The following is an 18,290-nucleotide window of genomic DNA, read 5'->3' on the forward strand; positions in this document are numbered from 1 at the left end:
ACACTGGTACCTTGGTTTACGAGCATAATTTGTTCTAGAAGCATGCTCGTAAACCAAATTGCTCGTATATCAAAGCGAGTTTCCCCATAGAAAGTAAGGGAAACTCGCTTGATTCGTTCCCCCCCCCCCCTCGAGGCCAGTGGCACTGCTCTACTCCCCCCCCCCCCGAGAACCGGCATCGCTCCCCCCCACTCACGAAGGCCCCTCACCACGTGATCTGCCATCCCCCCGTGATCTGGAATCCCCCCCCCCCACGCCGCGATCCAACATCCTCCCCGTACCCATCACCCACCCGAACACATCACTTACCCCCCATCTGGCACCCGGCACCGGCACCAACCCACAGGACATGCCGGTGCCCGAAGATCGGTCGTCCTTTTCGCTGGGCAGGATGACAATAAACCACTCAATGTATCAGCAATGCTGGAACTTTCTGATCGAGAAGCCGCAATGGCGGCTACATTACTTATCACAGTAGCCCTTGCACCAGATGAAAACTGGTTGCTTCGGCTCTTCTTTAAGAACAAACAGAAAGATTTTCATGGCTGTAAAATATTAATGTTTCCAGATTTGGCACGGGACACACAGAAGAGGAGACGTGAATTTCTTATGTTAAAGCCAGGGGTTATCTCCCTTGGAAGGACATTTTTTCTTTGTCATCCATGCAAATGCATAATACATTATCGTATGAAAAAATATGTTTTCTTTGAACCTCTCCAGCAGACAACCTTCTTGGCTGGAGCTCGAATGGATGAAGGAAAAGTTTGAGTGCAGTTTGAATATTAAGGGACATCCTCTCTCAATCTAGGGAACTTATTTTCCTTATGTAATGTAATGTAATGTAATTTATTTCTTATATACCGCTACATCCGTTAGGTTCTAAGCGGTTTACAGAAAATATACATTAAGATTAGAAATAAGAAAGGTACTTGAAAAATTCCCTTACTGTCCCGAAGGCTCACAATCTAACTAAAGTACCTGGAGGGTAATAGAGAAGTGAAAAGTAGAGTTAGAGGAAAAATAAAAATAAAATAAACATTTTAACAAGACAGCATTGATCTAAATACTTTGGAAGGTAGAAGAGAGGAGAGAAAGGAATAGAAGCAGAAGGGGGAGCCGTTGAACAGTAGAATTCTGGAGAAATTTAAATGATAGAAATAGAACAAAACAAAGACAAAAGGCAAAACAATAGATAAGATTAAAGATAAATCATAATGTTTTATATCATTCTGTTCATACTCGCTAATTTAATCTTGGATCTAATTTGAGGACTTGAGTTGAAGTTAAGCTAAGTGTTCCATTTTCCTTATATAATTTGTGTTTGAAATAACAGTGCGTTAGTTGTGCTTTAGTTGTTTGCTTTCTTCAACTTTCTGTACAAGTGGATACTTGAATTGTAAATTTGAAATTTGATAAATAAAAAAAAAGGGATGGATAACAAGACTAAGAATGTTATAATGCCTCTGAATCGCTCCATGGTATGACCTCATCTGGAGTATTGCATTCAATTCTGGTCTTCTTATCTCAAGAAAGCTATAACAGCACTAGAAAAGGTTCAGAGAAGAGTGACCAAGATGATAAAGGAGATGGAACTCCTCTCGTATGAGGAAAGTCTAAAAAGGTTAGGTCTCTTCAACTTGGAAAAGAGATGGCTGAGGGGAGATATGATTGAAGTCTACAAAATCCTGAATGGAATAGAACGTGTACAAAAGACTAGGGGACACTTGATGAAGCTAAAGGGAAATAGTTTTAAAACCAGTAGGAGGAAACTTTTTTTCACTTGGAGAATAGTTAAGCTCTGGGACTCGTTGCCAGAAGTTATGTTAAAAGTGGATAGCATAGCTGGTTTTCGGAAAGGTTTGGACAATTTCCTGGAAGAAAAGTCCATAGTCTGTTATTGAGAAAGACATAAGAGAAGCCACTGCTTGCCCTGGATCAGTAGCACGGAATGTTGATACTCCTTGGGTTTTGGCCAGGGACCTGGATTGGCCACCGTGAGAACAGGCTAATGGGCTTGATGGACCATTGGTCTGATCCAGTAAGGCTATGTTCCCTAAAGGCAAGTCTCCTAGAACAGATGGGCTCCCTTGTAAATATAAAATTTTGGTAACTGATGTAGTGGACCTTTAGCTAAGACGTTTATTCCCCTTTTACAAAAAGGGTTTTTAGCGCCAGCCATGGAAGTAACAGCTGCAATGCTCATAGGAATTCTATGAGTGTCGGAGCTGTTACTACTGCTGCTCCCAGCATTAAAAACCGCTCTACACTTTTGTAAAAGAGGGGGCTAGAGGCGCATTTTCAAATCACTTTGACTTACAAAGTTCCACAGAACTTTCTAAGTCTAAATCAGGGGTGGCCAACCTGCAGCAGTGAAGTATTTTGTGCGGCCTCGGTCGATGGCGATGTAGTGTTTTCCTCTGCTGCCCCCGGGTGTTTACCATCTTACTGGCTCCCTCCTCTGTCTTGTTGCAGCATTTGTGCGGCCCCAGAAACATTTTATTTCGGCCAGTGAGGCTCAGGGAAGCCAAAAGGTTGGACACCCTTGGTCTAAATGCTTTGAAAAAGAGCTCCTTAACAAATATTATGCTCCGAGGCTCTATGCCTCCCTCTACGTATAGTGCCAATGTAGTGGTTTTACCTAAACCAGGCAAGGATCTGACATTTACTTTAGCTTCAGATTATTTAGCATATGCAGAGCCCCAATAGCAGTGACAGGGGAAGCAGCCTCCTGTCACTGCTGTTAAGGCTTCTTTCTTTTTAATGGCACAGATATGTATGTGTTACACACACACAATCTGCCCCATAAAAAAGAAAAATGCCCCCCATGCTGATCGCCTCCCCACTGACCCCCTCCCCCCATGAACTGGCAATGCAACCCCCCCCCCCCCATGGCAGTGAAAATGGTAGGAGGGATGCCTATTCTCTCCTGCCTGGCCAAATACCCCTGCACCATGCCCCGATACGGTCCTGCGCCTTGTAGAAAGAAGTGCTCCTGCTCTTTCTCCCAGATTGGAGAATGTGCAGAGCTCTCTCAGTAGTGAGCCTTGGCGTGAAACCTCCCCTCAAGAATTTCATTGGCTCAAGCCTGCCACCACTCACTGTGGCTTTGCAGAGGAACGCGGAAGAGACTGAGCAGCATAACTGTGCAGCTCCGGAGCCAGACTAACTTGCATTAAACTGCTTCAGCCCAGCAGGTTCCAACATTAAATATGTAACTTAAAAAAAAAAAAAAGAGTGGAAGGGGAGAAAATTGCTGCACTGAGCATCTTCTTTCTGTTCATTAAATTCTGCCTTAAATCTACTTCTTTGGGATAGCATTTTGTTGATATGCCAACCTCCACCTAACTGAGGAGATGAAGGGAGAAGGGGTACAGTATTGGTGTTATGCCTGTTCGGCAGATGTCTGACTTTGTTTAGAATTTTCTGTAAAGCTCAAAACTGTCAGAAGTAATTGCTGCTTTTTATGGGGACAGGTCATTTTTATGAAGGGGGGGAACGGATGAGATTCTGCGGGAACAGGCAAGGATGGGCAGAATTCTGGTAGAGATGGGTGGGATTTTTGTCCCCGTGCAACTCTCTAATTTGAACACTGACCCTGATAAACAGGATTTTCTGATAAGCAAAATAATTTAGATATAAGCAAGTAATATCTGATGGCATTGGGACAGAATAGCTCTCTGAACAAAGAAATCAGAAAAAGTTTCTAAGCAGGCATTTATTGTCCTGTGTGTGACACATGTAGTAGACACATTTATTACTTTTTTTGCTCTGCTGAACAGATGTTTTCAGATAGCTTTCTCATCCTTCTGGCATAATGACTAAAACATTTTTTTAATTAATTTTTTTTCTTGTCATAAAACATTCCTAAAACTAAAACCTCACTCAAGCCCTCAAGATATAATGCTGATTGTAGTGTGCAGAAATGCATAATACCTGTTTTATATAGACAAAGCCAAATTTAATAGTTTGATGGTCAGGCATTTGTTACATTAAGTATTTCTATAATGAAGATGTGTCAAATTTAATCATAAATTCATTTTCAGCAAAGACAAAAGGCTTTATTTTATAAAATGCCTCATGTTTCCAATATATTTTCATAGAGCTGAGGTAGCTGAGATTTGCTTTCCTCATTTTGTTTTCCAGCACAGTCAGAAACTGATGTTCCATTATCTGCGAGAAACATAAGAAGGTTACTAAGCTTCCAGCGCTACATGAGATCTTCTCTTTTCTTCCGAGGCATTGCTGCTCAGAATTCCCTATACATTTTGGATGATGATTATAACGGTCAAGCCAAGGTTTGCAAAATGCTTTCTCTTGTGTTATGCTCCATTTCAAAATTATACTGTATAAGCTTAAGAAATTTTAGGAGTGTTGCCCCAAGAAACTTAAAGTACTGTATTTTTTGCTCCATAAGACGCACTTTATTGCCACCCAAAAGTGGGTGGAAATGTCAGTGAGTCTTATGCAGCGAAGATACAAAGTTTTACCCCCACCTTTTTAAAATACCTTTTTAAACCACCTCCCCCCCTTGTACCTTTTTAAATCCCCCTTATATTCTGGTGGTCCAGCGTGTATCAGCAGGAGCGAGCTTTCCATGCTTCTGCCTGGTCCCATGCCATTTCCTGAGAGAACTGACAGCAGCCATTCAGGAAGCAGCACGGACCCAGGCACGAGCGCAGAAAGCTCACTCCTGCCGATACATGCTGGACCCAAATGGACTTTATTTGAAAGTATCAAAGTTCCAAAGGTACACTAAAATCATCCTCATAAAATAATTCCATCCACATAAAAGTAAATCATCCACATAAGAGCCTTAAAGGACCTAGTCCGCTAGGGATACAGGACCCAACACGGTTCGCGTTTCGACAAAAAGTCTTTTTCAGGGATCCCTGGGGGTCCTATAAAGGTGAGTACGTGGGAAACAATTGTGAGCCGGAAGGGGCACCTTTCACTAAACTGCGAAAGCAGTTTTAGCGCGCACTTAGCGCACGCTAAATTGCCCCGCACGCTAGATGCTAATGCCAGCATTGAGCTGGCGTTAGTTCTAGCTGCGTAGCGCTGGTTTAGCGCGTGCTAAAAACGCTATCACAGCTTAGTAAAAGGAGCCCTTAGTGGTTTTTTTTGTTTTTTTTAATTCTTTATTCATTTTAAAACTTTCATCAAGTGTACAAACATTGCAAGAAATAAATTGGATTTAAACACTTGTACATCTTATCATTATAACTTATAATTGGAACTATAACCCTCCCTCTCCCATCCTGAAATCCCTCTAGTTATTTTTATTTTTCATATAATAAAAACCCACCCCCCACCCCACCCTTATCTTACATAGTTAATAGAAAAATATTAGAAAAATGGCATCAATCATGACAAAAGGACGTTAATGGTTCCGAAATTTTAATAAAGTTTTTATAATTTCCATTTTGCACCGCTATTGATCTTTCCATTCTATATATGTGACAAACTGAATTCCACCAAAACTTAAAATTAAGCCTACTATGGTCTTTCCAGTTATTAGTAATATGTTGAATGGCTACTCCGGTCAAAATCAATATAAGTTTGTTATTACACATTGATATCTGACTCTTTTTTTCTCATAGACATACCAAAAAGTACAGTATCATAAGTTAATGCTACATGATTTTCCAATAAAAAATTTACTTGATCCCAGATTGAGTTCCAAAAGGCTAAGATATGGGGACAATAGAACAAAAGATTATCTAAAGTCCCTATATCGATATTACAATGCCAGCATCTATTAGACAAAGAACTATTTAACTTTTGCAATCTAACTGGGGTCCAAAAAGCTCTATATAACAAAAAAAAACAAGTTTGTTTCATAGACGCTGACATTGTACATCTCATTCTCCAAGACCAAATCTGTGGCCATTGAGATGCTGAAATATCATGCTTAATCTCAATGCTCCAAATATCCCTAAGATTATTTTTAGGCTTTTTTTTAACCAATTCACTAATAGTTTTATACCAGTGTGTGGCCTGATGTCCCAGAAAGTCCGCCTGAAAACATAAAAAATTCTATGCTAGGTTGAGTATTCAAATTTTTCCATTCAGGGAACCCTGCCTGAATGGCCTGCTTCAATTGCAACCAACGAAAATATTGTGATTTGTGGAGCCCAAAATTATGTTGCAATTGTGTAAAATCCAGCAGCTTACCATTAGTAATTACATCATTTAAAGTTCTGATTCCTGCAATTATCCAATGTTTCCAGATCTTGAAACCGCCAATTTGAATCTTGGAGTTTAGCCATATGGATTGATTCGTTGAGTTATTAATAGAAATTGCTGTTAAATTACTGACAAATCTTAATGTTTTCCAAGTATCCATTAGAATTCTATTTTCTTTGTACAATCTGGGCATCTTGATACTGAGAACATGAGAAAGATGTAAAGGAAACATGAGTCGCCATTCCAAATATAACCAATCAGGAGTATACTCAATGAGATCCGGGAGGACCCAATACATACCTTGACGTAAAATATAGGCCTGATGGTACCTATAAAAGTTTGGAAAATTTACCCCGCCCTCCCTAATTGGTCTTTGCAAAGATGCTATAGCAATTCTAGGAGTTTTACCAAGCCAAATAAATTTTATAATAATCGAATTCAGGAGCCCTTAGTGTTAATATTTATAGTGAAATGGTAGCTAGGAAGAGACAAGATCTTAATTAAAAACCTTTATAGTCCTTGTTATGTTTTATATGTATAAAAATGATTCTTTCAGAATAAAATCAATGCAAAGTGTAAGAATATTAAAAACTTTCACAAAGCCCACTGGGATCCTTTTTCTACATTAAAAATAACTATAATCTTTTTGCATCTAACATAACTGCAAGATGATACCATAAAATAGTTTCTGATATAACTTGTAAAAACAATGCAGAATGATGCTTAGTTAGATGTAGGAGGGGCCCATAAGTTAAGATTTCTCTTAGACCCAAATGTTACTCTTGACAGTGAGCGCATGAGTTTGAATAATACCTGAAATGATTCTCCCTGATTAATGCCTTGTGACATTAGTTATGAGACTAAGATCACATCTCTTGCAGAAAATTACCCCAGAATGCACAAAAGCAGGCAGGAAGGATTTACACTTCTCCCTCTATATTCACTGTGATAGGGGATTAACAGAACCGCAAATACAGAAAAGCCGCAAATAACTTTTTCATATGTTATTCGCTGTTTTCTATTAAAAACCATCGTGAATATGATGAAACCGCGAATAACATGGTGGAGACTGGGCCTGTTCCTGAAGGAGAGGCAAAACACGGTGAAGAAAGTGCTTGGAATCAGCGATTTTCTCTGTAAATACTTGAAGTCAGTGATTTCTCTATGCAAGCTGACATAATTTGGGAGGAGGAGCCAGCAAGCTAAAAACCATGAGTAATCGAAATCGCGATTACTGAAACCGCGAATACGGAGGGAGAAGTGTATGTGCCCACTATTGTTTCTGTGACACAAGATTCTTGTGACAGAACTGCACTCTTTAAAGAAGAGAATGTTGTGCAGTATTTCAGAAGTAAATAGTAATACTAATTCTCTATCACTTGAATATGAAAGGGTTACTATTTATGAAGTTTGTTAGAATGAAACTATACTAAATCAATTACGTTGACAGTGGCAATGAAATAGTTCTTGGACTTCCTGGCTGTGTCACATATGGCGTTACCCATACCACATAAAATCATCAGATTTTCTTCCATTGGGGCTAAAGACAATTTCAGGGGATCAGCTTAAAAGAATTAAAAAACAATTACTTCAAAAGCAACTGATAAGGGAGTGGATTACTGTTACCATATGTACTTTTGTTATATTGTCCATTGCATGAAGTATACCACTTCCATGTAAATTAATTACTTTGTTGTGGAAGTGTTACAGGATATTTATTATACAAGCTATGCATGCTTATTGTACGGCATCTTATTTTCCAGATAGGATAAAAATCATTACAGGAACAAAGTATTTATATTCTGCTGATCACTACTGGTCCTTAGAAATCTATTTTTATTTATTTTAGTGTATGCTGGAAAAAGTTGGCAACTGGAATTTTGATATCTTTTTGTTTGATAGATTAACAAATGGTAAGTTAGTTTCTACTTAAATCTTTCTCTTTATATATGCTAAACAAAGTTCATTTCATCATTAAGGGATTGTTCGTTTATTTAACTGCCTTTGAGATTCACCCAAGGTACAGTTTTACATATTTTCATATACAGATGGTACCTTTCTGTTATGTCCAACACTAAATAAATTTGAAGACACTCTATCTTATATCCTTGGAATAACATTATTTCAAAGATCGATTTATGGGTCCATAATAGTTTCTTGAGGCTGAAAAGGTTAAAAACAAAGGTAATTTGGTTTGATTTTGAATCTGTACCAAAGAAAGTAACTTTCTGGAGAATTTTTAAAGATTAAAGATAAGTCTAGAATTCTAAGAATCATTGTAGATTTGAAACTTACATTTGAAACCCAGATAAATGATTTAACTAAATAATTATTTTTCAAGTTTTGACAGCTACAGGTGCTTCACAGATTACTGATTTTCCAAAGTTTAGAAGCGTTGCACAGTTTTGCCTTTTTATTTAGATTACTGTAACTCTCTATATTGTGGGGTTACAGTTAAATACATTTTTAAAGCTTTCCTGAAAGAATAATAGCAGCCAATATGCCTAATCCAAAGGGGAAGCTCAAACTTACTTAGGGCTCCTTTTACTAAGGTGTGTTAGAATAATGCGTGGAATAGCGCGTGCTAAATTGCCGCATGTGCTAGACCTTAAAGCCAGCATTGAGCTGGCATTATTCTAGAACCGCGCGGGGTAATTTTGTGCGTGCGCTAAAAACGCTAGCACACCTTAGTAAAAGGAGCCCCTAATCTAAAAATCAACCTTGCAGATGTATTTTGCAGTAATTGTAAATTTTGGAAAACATTACAGTTACTGCAAAATACATCTGCAAGATTGATTTTTAGATTAAGTAAGTTTGAGCTTCCCCTTCGGATTAGGCAAATTGACTCCTATTATTCTTTCAGGAAAGCTTTAAAAATGTATTTATTCTCTAATATAACAAAGCGCCATTGGTAGGTTTGAAATAATCTTTTATATTTTATTTTGTGTTTTAGCATTCTATAGAAACTTGCTAAGGATTCTTATTCTATTTCATCATAACAGACCAGTTCAGACCAATGGTTGTATCCCTCTATCAGCGGATGGAGACAGAGGAACAAAATAGTTCTTGTGACTCACCCTTTAAGGGTATTATGCAGCATTGAATGTTCAGTATTTCCTCTGTCTTCCAAGCATCAACAGCCCTGCTTCTGACTTGTTTCTAACTAGTTTCATTTGAGCTTTAACAGCTCTTTGGGGGTTTGTGCTCCTGAGTAAAGAATGATGCGGTGAAAAAATTTGTCCCTGCTTCATCCCTATGAGCTCGGTCCCCGTCCCTGCCCCATCCCCGCAAATCGTTTGATCCCATCCGCACAAGCCTCGAATAGTTATGATTTCATGCAGAACTTATTTTATTAAAGTATAAAATGAAACAAGCAAGGATCAACAAAACCTCCTCACCTCCTCTCCCCTCCCCCTCACCTCCTCTCCCCTCCCCCTCACAAATATCCCCTCCACTATCGAGAAAATTGAAAAAGCCAAATTGCAACAGAAATCTACATAGAAAAATCAAGCTAACAGAATACTTTAGTCACACATGGCAGGAATAGTGTTAGGAGAGTGCGACTAGGGCAACTGACCCCTAGTCAGAGAGAGCCCTAAGCCAGCTAGAAGCTAAAGAAGCACGGCCTGGGCTTTGTAGTTCCCAAATATGTCTAACACCAGCTCAAGCAGAATACATATTTCAAATCTGATATATTCTGATCATAAAATAGAAAATAATAAATTTATGTTTTCTACCTTTTGTTGTCTGATCACTTTATTCTTCAAGTCACCTTGGTCTTAGGCTCTAGTTTCTGTTTCCTTCTGCCTACTCTTAACTCGCTCGCCAGTGTCTCCTGACCATTTGATGTCTTCTTTCCCCATGCTCACCATTCATCTTCCATCTTCCATCCCCATCCCCATGTTCAGCATCTCCCTTCTCTGTCTCCTATATGTCCCTTTCTAGTATTTCCCCTGTGCCCATCTCCCTGCCTTCATCATCAACACTATTCTGTGTCCCTATCCCTTCCGTACCCAGTGTCAATTGTGTGTCCCTATGCCCCTCCCCAAGTCCAACATCTCTCTAACTGCGTTCTTCTCCCTCATGTCTAGCCATCTTCCCTGTGTCCCTATACCCTCCTATGTTTAGCATTGCTCCACTGACTGTGTCCATATACCACCCCCATAAAGCGTTCCCCTTTGTGTCCCTATCCCTATGCTCCCATCCATGCCCACCATCTCCCCTCTTTTTGTATATCTCCCTGTGTCCATCTTCTCCCCTATTACACCCTTACATCAACATGTGTCTCGATCTCTTCTCTCTCTCCACTGTTAAATGTTTCACTCCATCCCCTTGATTCAGCATCCCTCTTGCCTGCCCTTCTCTTTCCTCCTCCCTGCAGGTCCAGCACCTCCCTCCCTTCCCTCAGCACTTATCCCATGACTTCAGCACCTAGCTTACCCTTCCATAAAGCCCCCCCCTTCCTTGCGGTCCAGGAGCTCTCTCCCTTCCCTCTAGCTCCAGCTCTGAGCTGTGTATCTTGTACCTTTCCCTTCCCTCCAGCTGCTGACTGCAGGTCTGACACATCTCTCAAGCCTTCAGCTCCAGTACCTAGATAATTGCAGAATCCTGGTGGGAATTAAAGCTTGAGCCCTTGCAGAGCTCTGAGGATTGGATTTCAGTTATGAACATAAGAATTGCTGCTGCTGGGTCAGACCAGTGGCCCATCGTGCCCAGCAGTCCGCTCATGCGGCGGCCCTCAGGTCAAAGACCAGTGCTATAAAATGAGTCCAGCCTCACCTGTATACGTCCCAGTTTAGCATGAACTTGTCCAGCATAGTCTTGAAACCCTGGAGGGTGTTTTCCCCTACAATAGACTCTGGAAGAGCGTTCCAGCTCTCCACCACTCTCTGGGTGAAGAAGAATTTCCTTACGTTTGTACGGAATCTATTCCCTTTCAGCACTAAGGCTCAGACCACTTTTTTTTCCCTTCGCATATAGATATTACCAAGATACTGACAGAGCATTGGGAAACTCCTGAAGGCCCTTTGCGGGTTGCCAGGACTAGGACAAAGCTGTATCTGATGACTACAGATTTTCAGCAACTGTTTGCCCTGCCTAAAGTGGATTTGCTGCGCTGCCTTGTGAAGGTGGAGTAACTGTTGAGTGGATTTAGTCCTCAAAAGGCAATTTGAGGTGGGGGGAAGTGATGTCAGCACCCAAGATGGATGCTTAATCTTTGAGCTCTGTCTGCCTCTCGCCTGCATTTCACCCCTCCTGTGATCGCAGCCGTGCTGAGCGGATGATTTTTAGCATTTCTACCTCTGCTACTGGTCGGGCACGCTATGGCGGCGAAGAGACAGCAGTCCATTATGGACTTCGCACACACGAAGCCCACGGCCTGTGAATTCAAGGGGGATCTGATGGCGTCTACTTCGCCTGTAGTGTGGGTGATTCACCTCCTAGATAGAGAGTTGCGCAGGGACAGAAATCCCACTTGTCCCCGCCAAGGTACCACCCGTCCCCACCCATCCCCGTGAGGAATCCCACCCATTCCCATGAGGAATCCCACCCATCCCCATGAGGAATCCCTCCATCCCCACCTGTCCCCGCGAGGAATCCCCTCCATCCCCACCCGTCCCTATAAACTACAGAAATAGTTATTTCATTTAATTATGCTACTGAATTAAAGGCTCTGGTAGAAACCCATTTACAAATAAGCAAAAAGACTTTATTAATTTGGAAATATTAATTGGGAAGAATATATAGTTTGTAAAAGGGTTTCTACCAGAGCCTCTAATGTTTATAAATTTTTATCAACACAACTAATATACTACTTTATCCTAAAGCAAAAAAAAAATAAATATAATTTTTTTCCTACCTTTGTTGCCTGGTTTCTGCTTTCCTCATGTTCTCATTCAATTCCTTCCATCCACTATCTCTCTTCTCTCTGCGTCTTCCATTTGCTCTAAACCTGTGCCTCTTCCTTTCTCCCCCCTTCCAAATTGGTCTGGCACCCATCTTCTTCCCTCCGCTCCCCCCATAGTCTGGCATCTCTTCTTCTTCCCTGCCAGCGTCTTCTCCCCACTCTCTCTTCCCCATTTCCTTTCAGCGTCCTTCTCCCCTTCATCTTCCCCATGTCCTATCAGCGTCCTTCTCCCCTTCATCTTCCCCATGTCCTATCAGCGTCCTTCTCTCCCCTCTGTCTTCCCCCTGTGCTTTCAGCGTCCTTCTCCACCCCTCCATCTTCCCCATGTCCTTTCAGCATCCTTCTCCACCCCTTTGTCTTCCCCATGTCCTTTCAGCATCCTTCTCCACCCCTTTGTCTTCCCCAGTGCTTTCAGCGTCCTTCTCCCTCCTCAGTTTTATCATAAGTGTCTTTTCCTCTCCATTCCACCTTTCCTTCCTTTCTCCCTCCCTGCCCCTTACCTTTGTGGCGCTCCCCCGCCCAACTGACAACAGAATAGGCCCAGTCCGACAAACCTCCCTGCCTTGTAGCCGTGAATCTAAATTACCTTCTTACAGCAGCTGGAGTATTGAAGCTGCTGTAAGAAATTAATTTAGATTCGCGGCTACAGGGCAGGGAGGTTTGTTGGACCGGGCCTGTTGTCGGTCGGTCGGTCGGAGGAAGCGCCGCAAAGGTAAGGGGACCTGGCCGGCTATGCACCCCCCCCCTCCTATGGCTGCACCCGGGGCAGACCTCCCTCCCCGCCCCCCCTGATCACAGCACACAGCCGATCAGAACGGATGTCTTCCCGATGTCTGTGTGGAGACTGTTGATGTCTTTGAGGGGATGGCCTCGGTCTGAACAGAGACCTCTGCCCTCCGTCCTGACTTCCCTTCCATCTGTACGAAGACCATAGCCATCCCCTGGGTGCTTTCGGTGACTGAACTGCCTGTCTTGATAGAAGTCTTGCTGCTTCTAGTTCTACCTGCCATTTACAAAAGAGTTATTATTATTTATTTTTTTTAAGATATTTGTTTAGGATAGGATAGGGGCAGTTGTCAGAAAGTGTTGAGGTTGGGGATAAAAGTATTTAGTTAGTTCTTGGTCTGGGAGAAAGAGTACTTAGTTAATTGTCAGTTAAGGTTACCTGCTTGTTAGTGTGCTAGTGAGGTCAGTCTGATTAAACGTTAGAGGATAGGATGGTCTGCCTGTTAAAAAGGGTTTGGGGATAGGGTGAGAGGTGTGGACCGCCTGTTAAGTGTGAAAGATTATAGTTCTTTGTGATAAGGTAGAAAGTAGAAAGATTTGGAATAAAGTTGAAGAAAGATAGAAGTCAATTGGTTAATTAGTTAGTTGTAGAATTTAAGAGACCGGCTAAAGTTGATAGCCCTTCCTTGATGCCCTTCTTGAGGCCCTTCGCGAAGGCGCTCTCGCTAAGGCGAGCGCCTTTGCCGCTCGCCTTCGCCGCGCGCCGAACGGCTGAGCGCCGTTGGCTCCCTTCCTCTTAAGGGGGAGCCCGGGCGATGACGCTGCGCTGACGCAGTGGGGTGGGCGGAGCCTCGTCTCGCCGCTACCCGCCGCTGAAAACTGTCTCCGGCTCTCCTCTCCTGCTACCCTGCGTCTCCCTCCGGTTCTCCTGCCTCTCTCTCCGCTCTCCTGCCTCTTGCCGCTGCTTCCACGCAGTGTAGCCCTTGCGCTGCGGCTCCCTTCCTCTTAATTACTACAGGTAATTGAGGCCAGCAGCGTGCCTGATTTTAAGACAAAATGGGATCGTCACATGGGATCTCTTCACAGAGAAAGGTAGGGGAGGGTTATTGGGGTGGGCAGACTAGATGGGCCGTGGCCCTTATCTGCCGTCTGTATCTATGTTTCTATGTCTATGTTTCTATATTACCATGGCAGCGGTTCCCATTCCTGTGGCACTACCATAGTAATACCAGGCAAATTTGGCAGGTTTTTCCCATTACCATAGGAATTGCCACAGTAATTGCAGAATTGCCACGGTAATAGTTACCATGTTGCTCCTATTCCTGAGTATCTCCTTACTGTATCTTCTATTGAATGACAGCAATTTGTCCTTTGACCAATGGCATTCCTTTTCAATATTTTATTTGTGTTCATTGTCTTTATTTTGTTTGTGAGCCACTTTGACCTGTGTGCCAGAAAAAATGGTATAGGAAGTACTCATAATAAACATAAGCTTATTCCAGTATGCTATCGACCTAGGATTGAGAAGATCATGCACCACAAGGCAGGGATCCTAAGAAACTGTTTTGTGGCTCAGAAAAAAAGTGAATATCCTTAAGTGGCCCAGTCTGTCAAAATCCAGTGTTGAATCCAATAGAATATTGTGACAAGAATGCAGTCATCAAATTATTCCCTGCTAACTTGAAAGAGCTTGAGCTATTCTGCCAACAAGAATAGGCAAAAGCACACCAACCCTTTGTGCAAAGTTGGTAGACTCTTATCTTTAATGTCTTGTGGGACAAAAAAAGTTTCATTAAATGAGTCCTTGAGTGTGAAATCCTATGCAATCAAGATATCTTGGTTTCTTATTTAGTTTTTGGGTTTTTTTTTAAATTCTTTATTCATTTTTAAACTTTCAACAAGTGTACAATATAAGTAATACATAGATTTACTAACAACACTTGATAAATCTATCAAGATAATAACAAATTTAGTTTTTGAATGTTTCTATGTGGTGTTCTGTATTTGAAAATAAAGAATATGTTGTGTAAATCTTTGAAAAAAACACCTATTTTAATGGATTTTTAATTGTAATTTTGAGTCAGAAGATTTCTGCAAGGCACTACAAATAATCAGTTATACTTTGAACAAATTTTAATTGTAATATGAAAATAGTACATACTTTAATTCTTTTAGAATTTCAACCATAGATTTTGCCAAAAGAATTGTCCCCCATTCTCTATCCTCTATCCTCTATTGTGTCTTTTGACTGTTACCTTTTTCCTACCTATGCAACTTCTCTTCCAACTCCCCTTCTATCATGGAGACAAGCCCATTTACTCTATGGTGTATGACTTCTTTTTGGTCTCCGTCCCTTTCTTTTATTCACTAATGAAATTACACTGAGTCTCTACTAACAAAGGGATTACCTACAGAAATCTTCAGGGTTTTTTTTTAACAGTATGTGATGATATTTGTATGCATTTTTGTTCTTAGGAAACAGTTTAGTCAACTTGACCTTTCACCTTTTAAACCAGCATGGACTTATAGAACATTTCAACTTGGATATGGTCAAACTTCGTAGATTTTTAGGTGAGTATTAATTGTTGATGATATATTTAATTATAACAAATTAGCTGCTCTAGCACCTTTAATGTAAATGTTTTATTACACAGATATTAAAAACTGCTTCCAGAATTCTAATGATAAATTGTAATCAATTCAGCACGTAGAAACCAAGAATGTGTTTTCAGGTTAATTTAACTGAACATTTTGAAACTAATCTCACAAGTCCACTGAAATGTTTGAAGCATCTATGTTGGGAACAGTACTGTACAGAGGCCAGCTAAAGCTGTCCCTTTTTTTTTTTTTTTTTTCCATTTTCAGCCAAATCCAAAACTGCTGAAACTAATCCAGGGGTTCCCAAACTTTTTTGGTTCAAGGCACCTTTAGAGTATCAGAAATGTTTTCACTGCACCCTTAAGTCCAAAAGAAATACCTAATAGTTCCTCAGCAGCAGATGAATCCAGAGACTAGTGGGATAGCACACATCTAACAGCAGGTAGAGATGGAGAACTGATTAACAGGTGGTCCTATTGGTTGGCACCCTCCCTGTATCTTCAGTATTCTCTATCTCCCAGCAGGTGATGGTCGCTGTTCCACGAGCTCCTGGATTCTGGCTGGTTTCTTGTTTCTTCTGTTGAGAATTTTTCTCTTCAGATAGATTGGGGTGTTTGGCTGAGTGGTGCCAACTTTGGGAGTCACACCTGGGCCCCCTAGGTCCCTGCCCCACCCTACTCTCCGGTGGATTGAGGTTTCTTCCTGGTCCTCTGTGTTTTCTTCTTTCCCAGCAAAAAACAAAAAAATGAGGCCAGTGTGATGTTGCTGGACGATGCTTTGCTGTCTGTCCCAGTCTGCAACTACAAGCCTTAACAACGGTGGACTCGGGTGAGAGTGCTATTTCTTTCTATTTCTTGGTGTTTCTTGGTTTGCCGGTTTAGTCGCTGGGGTTTTTGAACAAGGTTTTGTTTGGGCAGCTGCAGTGCTCGGCAGTTGTTATTTATGGCGGCAGAGGCAGTTAAGACGTGTTCCCGCTGTGGGAAGCGGCAAGCACCGTCAGGCCTCTGTTCGGCGGGATGTGCAGACGCTGTGGGGGACAACGTGCAGCTCGTGCCTGCTGTGTCAGCCATTTCCCGCACAGTTGATGTCGGCTCTACTTCTCCCGCGCTTGTAGCTGCTTCCGTTCTGCTTCGTTGCATATCGACGACTGCACCAGTTGTCAGTTGTTTTTCTTCATCATCTTCTTTTGCGGATCTGATTTCTGCTCCGGAGAAGACTTTTTCAATGCAGGCTCAATCGAATCCGGTGGCGTTTTCCCCGGAGTTCGTCATATTGATCCACAGGACCTTTTTGATGCAGACCTCTCAGCCTGCTTAGTGACAGGACTGTAATTTGGACCAGGGGTCGGTCCTTCAGGCCAATGGACCTCTTGGTGCCTATGGACGGCAGGGACCCTCCATCAGACTTTGCATTCTCCGTGTCTCATCCAGATTTTCTGGAAGACGGTGAAGTGGTGGATTTAGAGCTCGAGGAGGCGCTGGTTAGGGAAGTGGATGATCCTTCCGTGCTCCGGCTTTTTCATAGAGAAGAATTGCCATCCTTTATTACCAAAGCGTTGCAGGGCCTTAATATTTCTCAGCAGGATACGCAGGCATCAGGATCTGCTAATCCTCTTATGGGCACGAAAAAACCGACTAAAGCATTTCTGGTGCATGAAGCGTGCTTGACCTTATTTCGGCGCAGTGGGACAGGCAGGAGGCTGGTCTCTGGGTGGCGAAGGCTATGTGCCAGTTGTATCCTATATCTCAGGAAGAGCTGGACAGATTTAGGAACCCCAGGGTGGACGCTTTGGTGGCTGCAGTTACCAAGAAGACTACCTTGCCGGTGGTATGGCCCTCAAAGGCATCCAGGATAGGAAGATTGAATCTTTCCTTAAGCTGTCTTTTGAGGTAGCGGCGGTTACATTTCAAGTGGCGGTGTGCAGTTCCTATGCGGCACGGGCTTGCCTGCAATGGGCTCAAGGTATGTCGGATAAAATGTTGGAGACCGAGGTGCCTGTGCCGGCCGACTTTCCAGATATGGAAACAGGTCTAGTGTATATGGCGGACGCCCTCTATGATATTATTCTGGCTTCGGCAAAACAAATGGCTCTTTCTGTTGTTTCTCGACGATTCTTGTGGCTCCGTCACTGGGCGGCGGATTCGGCATCCAAGCTTCGGCTCATGCAGCTTCCTTTTAAGAGTTTTCTGCTTTTCGGTGATGACTTGGACAAATTGGGGATACCAAAACACAAAGGTTACCGGAAGATAAACCTAAAGCTCCTTTGAGAGCTTTGTCTGCCAGAAATCGTTTCTGGGATGTTAGGAGATATAGGCCTGGAAAGCCGTCCTTTCCCCCATCTTCCAGTTCTTCCTATAATTCTAGGCCTTGATTTCCACCGAAAAATTCCTTTCGTCCTACAAAACCCCAAACTGCCCCGCCAGCCCAAACCCCGGCCTTGCATAATTCCCAATGATGGGAGGTCGGCTCCTTCCATCGCGGCCATTGGGGGGCGGCTGTCTTCCTTTCTGGCGTAGTGGGCCCGGATCACGTCCGATCGTTGGGTTTTGGACATTATTCAAGACGGTTACAAGTTAGAATTTTCCTTTCCCGTCGCAGATTCTTTCTTGGTCTCCCCTTGTACAGGGGCTGCCAAGAGAGATTCGGTGCGATGCACTCTTCAAGTTCTTTTGGAGATTGGGGCCGTTATTCCAGTCCCTCCAGCAGAGAGGGGGTAGGGGAGGTATTCCATTTACTTCATCGTGCCCAAGAAGGGGGGTTCGGTCAGGCCTGTCCTGGATTCAAGAAGGTCAATCGCTTTCTGCGGGTACGGCATTTCCGGATGGAAACAGTGATGTCAGTCATTGCGGTGGTTCAGCTGGGGGAATTCCTG

The 18,290-nt window shown here is 42.4% G+C and overlaps 1 protein-coding gene across 6 annotated transcripts in view; it reads left to right on the plus strand.

Moving 5' to 3' along the window:
* PDE7A (phosphodiesterase 7A) overlaps positions 1–18,290 on the plus strand; it is a 168,307-nt gene that overhangs the window by 76,260 nt on the left and 73,757 nt on the right. For all 6 annotated transcript variants that reach the window (XM_033934510.1, XM_033934511.1, XM_033934514.1 and 3 more), the window contains 3 exons: positions 4,144–4,295; positions 8,036–8,099; positions 15,296–15,391. In XM_033934510.1, coding sequence (XP_033790401.1) covers positions 4,144–4,295; positions 8,036–8,099; positions 15,296–15,391 — 312 coding nt within the window. The remainder of the gene's footprint in view (positions 1–4,143; positions 4,296–8,035; positions 8,100–15,295; positions 15,392–18,290) is intronic.

This window comes from Geotrypetes seraphini, chromosome 2, assembly GCF_902459505.1.
Source record: "Geotrypetes seraphini chromosome 2, aGeoSer1.1, whole genome shotgun sequence".
In the NCBI taxonomy this organism is placed as follows: Eukaryota; Metazoa; Chordata; class Amphibia; order Gymnophiona; family Dermophiidae; genus Geotrypetes; species Geotrypetes seraphini.